The following is a 12,369-nucleotide window of genomic DNA, read 5'->3' on the forward strand; positions in this document are numbered from 1 at the left end:
CGTCTCCCTTCGGCTGTCGCTTTCGCTGCGCTCAAGAGAACTCAGCCTAATGGAAGCTGGTTGTTCGCTGAGGCGACCAGCGCCGGAAAGCGCGGTGGCGACGCGCTGTGTTCTCGCCGCTCAGAAGCGGGTCTGAGTCTCGGTGGCGGCGCCCAGGGTGGCCCGGGCCCTCTCCTCGGTCGTTGTCTCACCGCCAGCTCTACTCACAGGCTCCGATGGCTGCGGCCGCCCTGAGGGACCCCGCTCAGGTGAGTGCCGCGTCCTCCCGGCCTCCTGCTAATCCTAAAGCCCTGAGAGGGCCGCCTGCTCAGGTCCCAGGGTGCAGAACTGTGGGGCGTTCGTGGGCGGGGTCCCGTTTCTGACACGCAGTGTGATGGGGTGGGAATGGAGGGCAAGAGGCCCGGCTCGCAAAAATGTGAGGCGCATTCAGCGAGTCCCGAACCTGAGGCCTCCTGGTGTCTGTAGTGGGCAGCTTGGGAAGGGACGAGTCGCGTGTCGAGCGACAGCCCCAGCAGCTGTGCTTTCATCCTGAGGGGCCACAGTGGCCGCGGAGGGCTGGAGACAGAAGAGTGACACGATCTGTTTCTCAAAGTTTGCCAAAGGCCCCTCAAGGCAAAACAGACTGGGGTGGGGGTGAGGCGGGTGAAGACAGACCTGTGAGTAGGTAAATTCAGTAGACTAGTGGAGAGTCTACTGGGACTGGGCCGCAGAGGAGGGGAAGTGATCAGATCTTGGATGGATTTCAAAAACTCAACAGACGGGAATTCCTGTTGCATCAGATGTGACTGTGAAAGAAAGTAGGGAATGAAGAGCCATTCTGGATTTTTATTTGTATTTTTGTTTGTTTGTTCCTGAATATCAGGAAGGATGGAGATGGGGAAGGCTGTGCAGGGAGTAGGTTTTGGACATGGTGATCCTGAGATGACCCAGAGTGGAGGTGTCATGTCCACATGAGCAGCTGGAAGGTCTGGGGCTCCTATTTAGAAGGGAGAATCTTAAGGTTTTCTTTCAGATGGTCCCTGAGGTGAGGGAAGGGAGAGATGGGCCTGTAGGACAGGGCAGCCTCTACAGCCTGGAATTTCGTGGTCTGAAGTGGTTTTGTCTGGTGCCTGCAGGAATGGAGGGTTATAGAGTATGAACACCCAGGACTGGATGGAGACTGCAGTGTTGGGTGGTATATAGGTTTGCCACTCCAGGCTCAGTAGTTCCTCATGTCCAGTCCATATGGAGAAAAGGAAAGGTCAGCCAGGCTGGTGGAGCAGCGCCTTTGGTGCCTAAGTTTCCCTAGCTATCAGCACAGGAGGGATGTTCAACTGCTCCAGTAGAAGGGCTCTCAGCAGGATGGTCTTCAGGGGAGTATATAGCAGGCAGCCAGGTTGCCAGAAGGAAACCTACATTGTCTTTCTTTTCCTTTCTTTCTTTTTTTTTTGGAAACAGAATTCTGCTCTTGTGATCTGCCCACCTCGGCCTCCCAAAGTGCTGGGATTACAGGCTTGAGCCACTGCGCCCAGGCAGAAACCCACATTTTGAAAACCTACCAGTTTATTTGCACTGAAAATGTTGACAGAAGCATTAATGATGTGTACAGTAAGAGTTGATACTTAGTCCTAGACACATAAGAATGAGTTTGATACAAACAATAGTCCTATTGAGTGAATACCATTATTATTGCCATGTTGCAGATGGCAACACCAAGGCACAGGGAAGTTGAGCATTTTTCCAAGGGCGCACAACAGGTAAGAGGCATCACTAAGAACCAAAGCCCACATTGCAGATAGTCAGGCACACCTGACTCCAGGCTAGATGAGGGGGCTTGGATGATCCTTTGGCAACATCACTGTCTGGTTCTCATGGCCTTGATTTTCCATAGGTTCTTGTGACTTCAGAGTTACTTATAGACCATGAGGAGGTAAGTGGAGGATGTCTCAGGCCCTCACCCTCCTCAACTCCTACCTACATAGTCTTCAGAATTATGGTGTCTTGGGACTCCTTGCTGGCTATTCTCCCTGCCCTTCTATTTGAGTTCCCTGCAAAATGGTCATACAGTCAGGGTCTTGAGTCCAGACTATATATTATTATTTATCTATTTATTTTTGAGGTGGAATTTAGGTCTTGTTGCCCAGGCTGGAGTGCAATGGCACATCCTCAGCTCACTGCAACCTCCACCTCCCAGGTTCAAGCGATTCTCCTGTCTGAGCTTCCCAAGTAGCTGGGATTACGGGCATGTGCCGTCACGCCCGGCTAATTTTGTGTTTTTAGTAGAGACGGGGTTTCTCCATGTTGGTCAGGCAGGTCTCAAACTCCCAACCTCAGGTGATCAGCCCACTTCTGCCTCCCAAAGTGCTGGGATTATAGGCATGAGCCACCACGCCCGGCCCAGATTATATGTTATATGGAGAGGTTCTCATTTCTGGCAACCAACGACAGGAGGTTTAGAAGGCATAGTGATCAACATTAGAAAATACATGGAGGTAAGGTTGAGCTGGGAATGCTTAGGCAACCTTAGATCTCCATTATGACTGGGGGAAGAATCAGCAGTTATAAGGCAGATCTGAAGTGGTTGGCTGAGGAGCTGGGCCTCTATTCTTTGTATTTTTGTTTGTTTGTTTGTTCCTGAATATCAGGAAGGATGGAAATGGGGAAGGCTACTCAGGGATTACGGCCTAATCTTAACAAGCTTTTTCTGCTTTGAGAACATCTGTAGGGTTAAAGGTGGAGGCTGGGAGTCCAGCAAAGAGGCTACTACAGTAGTCTGTGTGAGTGCTGGACCAGAGTGGTGACTGCGGACGTAGGAGATGTGGTTGAAGTCTGTGTTTTTTTTGTTTGTTTGTTTGTTTGATATGGGGTCTAGCTCTGTCGCTCAGGCTGGAGTGCAGTGGCACGATCTCGGCTCACTGCAAGCTCCGCCTCCTGATTCACGCCATTCTCCTGCCTTAGCCTCCTGAGTAGCTGGGACTACAGGTGACTGCCACCATGCCCGGCTAATTTTTTTGTATTTTTAGTAGAGACGGGGTTTCACCGTGTTAGCCAGGATGATCTCAATCTCCTGACCTCATGATCCGCCCGCCTCAGCCTCCCAAAGTGCTGGGATTACAGACGTGAGCCACGGCGCCCAGCCAGAGTCTGTGTTTTTTAAGTAGATATGAGCAGATTTTCTAAAGTGTAGGGTGGGAGAAAGAGGTTAATGGTAAGAGTAATTTTCAGTGGGAATAATTAAGTTAGGTTTTGGCCATGTTGATATGAGATGTTCCAGAGACCCTTGAGTGGATTCATTGAGTGGGCACCTGGACAGAGAAGTGGAGTTTAGGTGAAGGGTTCAGATTGGGAACCCACACGATACAGTTGGTGTATGGACCAAATGGAGCAGTGGAGCAGATTTACCAGAGGTCCTATTGGTAATGCCATTAGGTAATAAGTGAGAATGTATAGGAACCAAGAACTGGGTCTCTTGCTTGGATACCTGGATGGGAGTGGTGGGCTTCACAAGGACATGAGGGAGAATGGTGGCCATGGGGAAAGGGATGTAGGGGTGAGGAGGGTCTGACTAGTGGCCAAAGTTCCTGTGGGGATAGACATGAGATGGACATGAAGATGAAGCTATAATGAGGTAAGATGACAGGAAGGCAGGCACTGCTGCTTATTCATCCAACTGTGGGATCACAAGGCTTTTGTTCTTACCTGGACCTGGGGAGTTTCTCAGGCTGCTGGATTAGCTCAAGATCAAATGAGATCATCTGGGAGAATTGCTGGGCCTGGTTTGGGAGACGTGGGCTTTTTTTTTTTTTTTAAGATGGAATTTCGCTCTTGTTGCCTAGACTAGAGCGCAATGGCAAGATCTCAGCTCACAGCAACCTCCGCCTCCCGGGTTCAAGCTGTTCTCCTGCCTCAGCCTCCCGAGTAGCTGGGATTACAGGCATGAGCCACCACCCTCAGCTAATTTTGTATTTCTAGTAGAGACGGGATTTCTCCGTGTTGTTCAGGCTGGTCTCGAACTCCTGATCTCAGGTAATCCACCTGCCTCTGCCTCCAAAAGTGGCAGGATTACAGGCGTGAGCCACCATGCCTGGCCTGGCCTGCGATTCTAATGAGAGAGGAAGGCTGACATTGGGCAGGAACAGCTTTTCAACACAGACATGGAAGAGTGCCAAAGGTGTCCAGATATGCATGCAGTTCCAAGTAGCTGAAGGTGAAGCAATAAAAAGAGCCCAGTAGAGAGGCCTTCAAAGTGGGGCTGAGGGTTGCCCCTGGTAGTCAGTGCCACTGGAGGTCTAGGATGGGATGGAGTTCTGATCGCATTTGGTGAGTGCCCTCTGGATGCCATGTGTAGACTAGAATGTGGTGACGCTAGGGGAGGCACATAAGGTGGTGTAGGGGACAGTGGTTGTGGTACAGAGTATGTGCACATTCTAATGAGTGTAAACAGATGTCCCCAGGGACCTTGTATTGGGTGCTTCAGGGAGAACACTGACACGAATTTGATTGTATTTGGGAAACACAATCTGGGGGATCCAAGGTGAGTTGTCTGGCAAGAGAAGAGTAGGACTCTGCATACCATGCCCAGAGCTGAGATGGACTTTATCTGCCTACCTGCCTCTGCTTGCTCAGTGGGAACATGAGGAGAGAGTGGGCATCAGTGGTTCTGGGGCAGGGTCTCTCCTCTGAGATGGGGATTAAGGAAGAGGGTGAGCAGGGGTGGATGTTTAGGAGGATGCCTAAATTCTCCAATAAGGAGACCGCAGATAAACTCAACTCTCTCCATCTTAGCAGGGGTATGTGACCTTTGAGGACGTGGCTGTCTACTTCTCCCAGGAGGAATGGAGATTGCTTGATGAGGCTCAGAGGCTCCTCTACTGCAATGTGATGCTGGAGAACTTTACACTTCTGGCCTCTCTGGGTAAGATTCTCACACCCCACCCCAGCATCCTGAGCTGGGCTCGGCTCTTCCTCCTTTTCCTAGGGAGAGGTCTGTTCTTCCCAAAGCTGAATTGTGGGCACTCATTCCTTCTCCAGTATCCTGAAGTAGCTATTGTAATAGGCCTGGGCTGTGTATACTACCACCTTCTCTCCCCGAGCTGCCCCAGAGCTGTGCAGGAAAGGGTTTGGGGGTCAGGAGTCTTGCAGTCAGCTTGATGGATCTTACCCCTGGTGGCCTCTCTGTGGCCTGGTGACACTGTGCAGATCTGTGGTAGTTCTATTCCCCTACGTTCTGCCTGCCTCTTCTAGCCAACATACCTGGGTGTCTGTCTGTGCCAGCAATTGAGTCACCAATGTGATTGCTGGTTGACTGGGTTGTTCCTGTAAGACCCTCCTCCAAGGTTCTTTCTGTACTATTTTGTTTTCTTTCCTGTGGTCCATGATGAGATAAGTCATTCTGGCTCAGTGCTGCCACTCACCTGTCGTTTTCCTTAGGACTTGCATCTTCCAAGACCCATGAAATAACACAGCTGGAGTCATGGGAGAAGCCCTTCATGCCTACTTGGGAAGTTGTGACTTCAGCCACATGGAGAGGTACTTGGTGGGTGGAGCTCAGGGAGGTATGAACTCGGGGATGGGTTCGTATCATACCAGGAATCTTTCCAGTGGGCCCAGATGTTTTGATACCAAGGCAAGGGGTTGTCGCTGATTTCTATCTTTTCTTCCTCAGTCACCCATTTATATCTATTCTGATAATTGACCCAGGGCCATTCCCCACCTCTCTGTCCTCCATGTTTCACCCAATCCTCAGCAGCACCTTTCAGCAGTGGCTTTCACTGAATGTGTGGTGAGGTGTGCACTTATACTTGCATAGTCCTTGGACACCAACTATTTCATTCCAGTTGTTTTTTTTTTTTTTTGAAAGAGTCTCGCTCTGTCGCCTAGGCTGGAGGGCAGTGGCGTGATCTCGGCTCACTGCAAGCTCCGCCTATCAGGTTGACGCCATTCTCCTGCTCCGGCCTCCTGAGTAGCCAGGACTACAGGCGCTCGCCACCATGCCCGGCTAATTTTTTGTATTTTTAGTAGAGACTGGGTTTCACCATGTTAGCCTGAATGGTCTCGATCTCCTGACCTCGTGATCTGCCTGCCTTGGTCTCTGAAAGTGCTGGGATTACAGGCATGAGCTACTGCGCCCATCCTGCAGTTGTTTTTTTCTGGACCTGGACATAACCTTCTGTGCCATGTTCCTGTGTCTCCAGCAGCCAAAACCCTGTGGAAAGCCATTTGCAAAGGATTGTGTTGGGGACTCTGCCTCTCCTCGTTGTGCTACACCACATCCTCGCATCCTTGGTGCTCATGAGGCCTCCCCAAATCTGTGAGCTAGCCAGGTTCAGCACTGCACAGCAGGCCCTTTCCCACCAAGCGCTAGCCCCTTCATTCTGCAAGCAGTCCCACACACTAATTACCTGGTGTGTCAGACACGTGTGAGAGTGCCGCCTTCTCACACCAAAGACTACATTTACTTCATCAACATTTCTCTTCTTTCAGGTTGTTGGCATGGAGCCGAGGCCGAGGAGGCTCCTAAGCAGAGTGCTTCTGTAGAAGTGCCCAGTTCAAACGTTCAGCAACACCAGAAGCAGCACTGTGGAGAGAAGCCCTTAAAAAGACAAGAGGGCAGGTTCCCAGTTTTGAGGAGTTGCAGAGTCCACCTATCAGAGAAGTCCTTGCAAAGCAGGGAAGTTGGGAAGGATCTCCCGACCAGCTCAGGTGTTCTCAAGCACCAGATGACTCACACGGGAGAGAAGTCACATAGGAGCTCCAAAAGTAGGGAGGCCTTTCATGCTGGAAAAAGGCATTACAAATGCAGTGAATGTGGGAAAGCCTTTGGTCAGAAATATTTACTTGTTCAGCACCAGAGACTACACACTGGGGAAAAGCCTTATGAATGCAGTGAATGTGGGAAGTTATTTAGCCATAAGTCCAACCTTTTTATACACCAAATAGTTCACACTGGAGAAAGGCCTTATGGGTGTAGTGATTGTGGAAAATCCTTTAGCCGTAATGCTGACCTCATTCAACACCAGAGAGTTCACACTGGAGAAAAGCCTTTTACATGCAGTGAATGTGGAAAAGCTTTCAGGCATAATTCCACACTTGTTCAGCATCACAGAATCCACACTGGAGTAAGGCCTTATGAGTGCAGTGAATGTGGAAAATTGTTTAGTTTCAACTCCAGCCTCATGAAACATCAGAGAGTTCACACTGGAGAAAGACCTTATAAGTGCAGTGAATGTGGAAAATTCTATAGCCACAAGTCCAGCCTTATCAATCATTGGCGTGTTCACACTGGAGAAAGGCCTTATGAGTGCAGCGAATGTGGGAAATTTTTTAGCCAAAGCTCAAGCCTCATGCAACATCGAAAAGTTCACACTGGAGAAAAGCCTTTTAAGTGCAATGAATGTGGGAGATTCTTTAGTGAGAATTCCAGCCTTGTTAAACATCAGAGGGTTCACACTGGAGCAAAGCCTTATGAGTGCAGGGAATGTGGGAAATTTTTTCGCCACAGCTCTAGTCTTGTTAAACATCGAAGGATTCACAGTGGAGAAATACAATGATTGTGGGAAATCCTTTAGCTGGTGTTTCAGCCTCATTCAACACCAGAAAGTTCACAGTGTAAAAAAGTCTTGAAGGTTACTAATGGAAATCCATTAGCTACATCTCCAAACTCATTCAACGCTGGACAGTTCACAGAGTGGACAATGTAGTGAATATGGTAAAAGGCCTCAGCCAAAGGCCTAACCGTATTCAACACCAGAAAGTTTAGACTGGAGAAAGGCCTTAGACTGTCGCTGAATCAATATGACCTGACTTAAAGCAGAAACAGCCGGGCGCAGTGTCTCACACCTGTTATTCCCACCACTTTGGGAGGCTGAAGCGGGCAGATCACAAGGTCAGGACATCGAGACCATCGTGGTTAACATGATGAAACCACATCTCTACTAAAAATACAAAAAGTTACTGGGCGTGGTGGTGGGCACCTGTAGTCCCAGCTACTCAGGAGGCTGAGGCAGGAGAATGGCGTGAACCTAGGAGGCAGAGTTTGCAGTGAGCTGAGATCGCGCCGCTGCACTCCAGACTGTGTGACAGAGCAAGACTCTGTCAAAAAAAAAAAAAAATTAGCCCGGCGTGGTGGCAGGCACCTGTAGTCCCAGCTACTTGGGAGGCGGAGGCAGGAGATTTGCTTGAACCGGGGAGGTGGAGGTTGCATTGAGCCGAGATCATGCCACTGCACTCCAGCCTGGGTGACACAGCGAGACTTCGTCTCAAAAAAAAAAAAAAAAAAAAACCCAGAAACTCTGAGGGTGGTCTTTATGAGGGAGCTGGGAATTGAACGTCATTCATCTAAATATGCACACTGGAGGCAGGATGAGAATTCCTGATAGATTGTTCCTCCTGAGAAAATAGCCCTCTGTCTTGGAGCTCCAGAGGGAGGGAGCCCTGTATTCATGGCTGCACCAGTCGAATGGAGTTTTAATCTCACTGAGTTTGGAGCTGGGGGAGGAAAGGAGTGGTCTTGGTTCAGATGTGACTCACTTTTGCTGTTCTTATGAATGTTAGATCTTCTTTAATAAATATTTACTTGCCATAAACCTTTATGTCCACTTCCAGAGACTGAATTGTGTTTTTACAATTTTCACCAGTTTGGCTGCGTAACAGGTCGGCAAATCTCCTCACTCAGTTATTCTGTAAGTTGATCCAAATGTTTGAAATTTTAAGAACTTGCCAAATTGTGTTCTAAATGGTTAGCATTTCATATTTCCTCCTGGAATATAGTAGATTTTCCATTTCTTCACATTACTGACAATTTATATGTATGGAAGTCATAGGCCATTCATTTTAACCATTTTACTAAGTGTGCAGTAGTATTTCAGTGTAGTTCTTAATTTGTATTTTTCCGATGACTCAGTTTTGAGCATTTTTAAATGTGCTTATTTGTCACACGTATATCTTCGTTAGTCAAATGTCAGTTGGTATTTTTTGCCTGTTTTTTAAAATATTTGGTTGCAAGTTCTTAACATTTCTGAAGACAAATTCCTTATTTGATATAAGCGTTGGCAATATTTTTTCATGGTCTGTGGCTTTTGTTTTCTTTTTAAAAATTTAGAGTTGAGGTCTTGCTATGTTACATAGACTAGTCTCTAATTCCTGGCCTGAAGTGATCATCCTGCCTCAGCCTCCCAAAATGCTGGGATTACAGGCATGAGCCACCATGCTTGGCCTTGTTTTCAATTCTTAACAGTATCTTTCCTAGAGGAGATTGTCCTAATTTTTATGAAGCCCAGTTTATCCATTTGTTATGTTATTCTTTGTGCATTTGGTGTTCTGTTCTCTTACTATACCATATCTTTGCCTATAAATAAAAGCCTTATGTGAGTATGCTACTGTAGTCTTAGGAATCTTTTTAAATATCCAACTTCTGAAATATTTGTAGGTTTAACTACCGATAAAGAATTCGATGTATATAGATAATGCGTACATATTACCTATCTTTTGTAAGATATCCTAGCAAGTAGTGGCATTCCAGTAGCTTTGAGCATATTTAATGCCCAGTTATTGGTTTATATAATTTTTTAATAAAAGGAAACAGAACTCCTTAGAGAAGAGGCTGTTTTCTGGTTGTGGCAGAAAAGGTACAACATGAATCGAGGAAATATTGCATTGGAAAGTAAAGAGATGCTCACAGAATAATGTTGATGTATTAGCTTTCTATTGCTATCCTGACAAATTACCACAAACTTACAGTTTAAACAACACAAATATATTATCTTACAGTTCTTTAGGTCATAAGTATAACACAGGTATCACTGGGTGAAAATCAAAGGGTTGGCATGATTGTGTTCCTTTCTAGAGTCTCACGGAGAATCTGTTTCTTGCTTACTTTGAGTTGTTAGCATATTTAAGTTCTTTGTGGTTGTAGGACTGAGATTCCTTTTTCTTGATGGCATCAGCTGAGGGTCATTCCTAAAACATGTAAGAACTTTTATGAAATATTAAAGGAAGAGTTGTACCAATTATATACAAACTCTTCCAAAAAGAGAAAGGCTCAAACACTTCTGGACTATATGAAAATTAGCATTAACAGGACACCAAAGAGGCAATGACATAAAACTATAGACCAATAATCACAGGAATATAGCCTCAACAAAATTTTAGCAAATTGAGGCACTTGTCCTTCAAATCACCCTGCTGGGTCTCTTCCAAGCATACGTCCCTTTCTTTTTTGTTGTCAAGCCTTTTTAAATAAACTTGCACTCATGCTAAAACAAAACAAAAAGACATTTAGCAAATTGAATCCAGCCATATACAAACAATAATAAATCATAACCTAGTGAGGTTTATCAAGAATAGAAGTTTGATTCAACAATTCAAACTCTTTATTAATCTATATTAGCAGACTAAAATGAAAATCTCAAAATGTAATAAAAACATTTTACAAAATTCAAAACTCGGTTATGATACACGCAGCAAACTAGAACAAGATGGTGATTTCTTCCACCTGATACAGCACATCTATGAAAAACAAACAGCTAACAGCACATTTGATATATATGTGATCAAATATTTGATAAGTTGATTTTCCCCAACATTAGGAATAACATAAATATGTCAACATTCATCACTTCTCATTTAAAAAAAAAAGTCTTAAGATTATAAAGGCAGAACCCAAAATGTCTTTATTTACATATAACATGATAATGTTGAAAATTCTAAATTATCTACTAAAAAGCTACTAGATCTAATAATTGAGTTTAGCAAGGTCCTAAGATAAAAAGTCCAGTCTATGCAAAGTATATTTCGCTATTCTAAGTTGGTATATAGCTAGCAAATACATGCTTGGCAACTGAAAAAATGTACTTCACAATAGCATAAAAATATGAAATATTTAGAAATAAATTTAACAAAATATGTTCAAGAACTATAAAAATAAAACATTCCTGAGAGACATTAAGGAAGGCATAAATAAATGACACAAGAAGTTCCTGAATCTGAGATTTAATACTTTTAAGTTGTCAGTTTTCCTTTAACTGTTCTATAGGTTGAGACAATCCCAATAAAAACCTAATCTTTTAAATAAAAATTTACAAATGTATTCTAAAAAGTTACATGGAAATACAAAGGGCCTGGACTAATTGCCAAAACAATTTTATAGTTAAGAATAAATTTGGAAACCTTTATGACTTCAAGACATATAAATGTACGGTAATTGAGAGAGTACAGTATTAGCTAAAGGACAGACATAGAGATGAACAGAAGAGAATAGAAAACCCGGAAATACAGTCACACAACACTCTATTGTCAATCTCTTCAAAGTTGCAAAAGTCGTAAAACAACTTCAGAAAACAGTGTAGCAGCTTTAAAGGTAGCTTAAACTTACTATATAGCTTAGGAATCTTATCTATAGGGATATCCCCAAGAGAACAAAAACATATGTCCTAGAAATACTTACACTTGCATGCTCAGCAGTTGCAGTTTTATTTATAAAAGCCAAACACTAGAAGTTGTTTTTAACACACACACACACACACACACACACACACTCAAAACTAAAATGTCCATGAACAGAAGAAGGAATAATCAATTATGGTATATCCTTAACATAAAATACCATTCAACAACATAAAAAATAAACTATGAATACAAGCAAAAACAGCATAGATAAATCTGAAAAGCCCTGAGCTAAGTGGAAGAAACCAGACACAAAAGTTGACATACAGTATGATTCCATTTATATGAAATGAAGAAGCTGCAAAACTAGAATAAAAGCATGCAGATCACTGGTTATTGAGCCTGCAGTCTGAGGGGGAAGGTTCTGACTGAAAGAGTACAGGAAAACGTTATCAGGCAATGGTAATTTTCTCTATCGTGACTGTTGGTTTCATGACAGTACAGCTGACCCTTAAATAACACAGGTTTGAAATGTACAGGTCCAATTATATGTGAATTTTATTTCAATAAATATATTGGACAATTTTTTGAATATTTGAGACAATTTCCGAAAACCAGAATTCACTGAAATAAGTATGTCAAGAATGCATAATACAAAATATTTGTAGGTACTATTTTATCATTTACTACCATAAAATATACATAAATCTATTATACAAGGTTAAAATTAGTCAAGAGTCACACAAACACAGACTGTACATGGTGCTTCCAGAGAAATGTAAACAAACACAAGATGCAGTCTTTTTTTTTTTTTTTGAGACGGAGTCTCTATCACCAGGCTGGAGTGCAGTGGCATGATCTTGGCTCACTGCAACCTCTGTCTCCCAAGTTCAAGCGATTCTCCTGCCTCAGTCTCCTGAGTAGCTGGAACTACAGGTGTGCACCACCATGCCCAGCTAATTTTTGTATTTTTTAGTAGAGACAGGGTTTCACCACGTTGGTCCATGT

The 12,369-nt window shown here is 44.5% G+C and overlaps 1 protein-coding gene across 1 annotated transcript; it reads left to right on the forward strand.

Annotated features, from left to right (window-relative positions):
• LOC129020353 (zinc finger protein 773-like) lies at window positions 1-8,564 on the forward strand. The gene is given in 5 exon segments (XM_054464553.2): window positions 1-248; window positions 4,765-4,894; window positions 5,410-5,508; window positions 6,463-7,516; window positions 7,518-8,564. Coding segments are annotated over 5 exon segments (1,401 nt in total). The 5' UTR covers window positions 1-215; the 3' UTR covers window positions 7,603-8,564.
• Window positions 8,565-12,369: the final 3,805 nt, after the last annotated feature.

Source organism: Pongo pygmaeus, chromosome 20, assembly GCF_028885625.2.
Source record: "Pongo pygmaeus isolate AG05252 chromosome 20, NHGRI_mPonPyg2-v2.0_pri, whole genome shotgun sequence".
Taxonomy (NCBI): domain Eukaryota; kingdom Metazoa; phylum Chordata; class Mammalia; order Primates; family Hominidae; genus Pongo; species Pongo pygmaeus.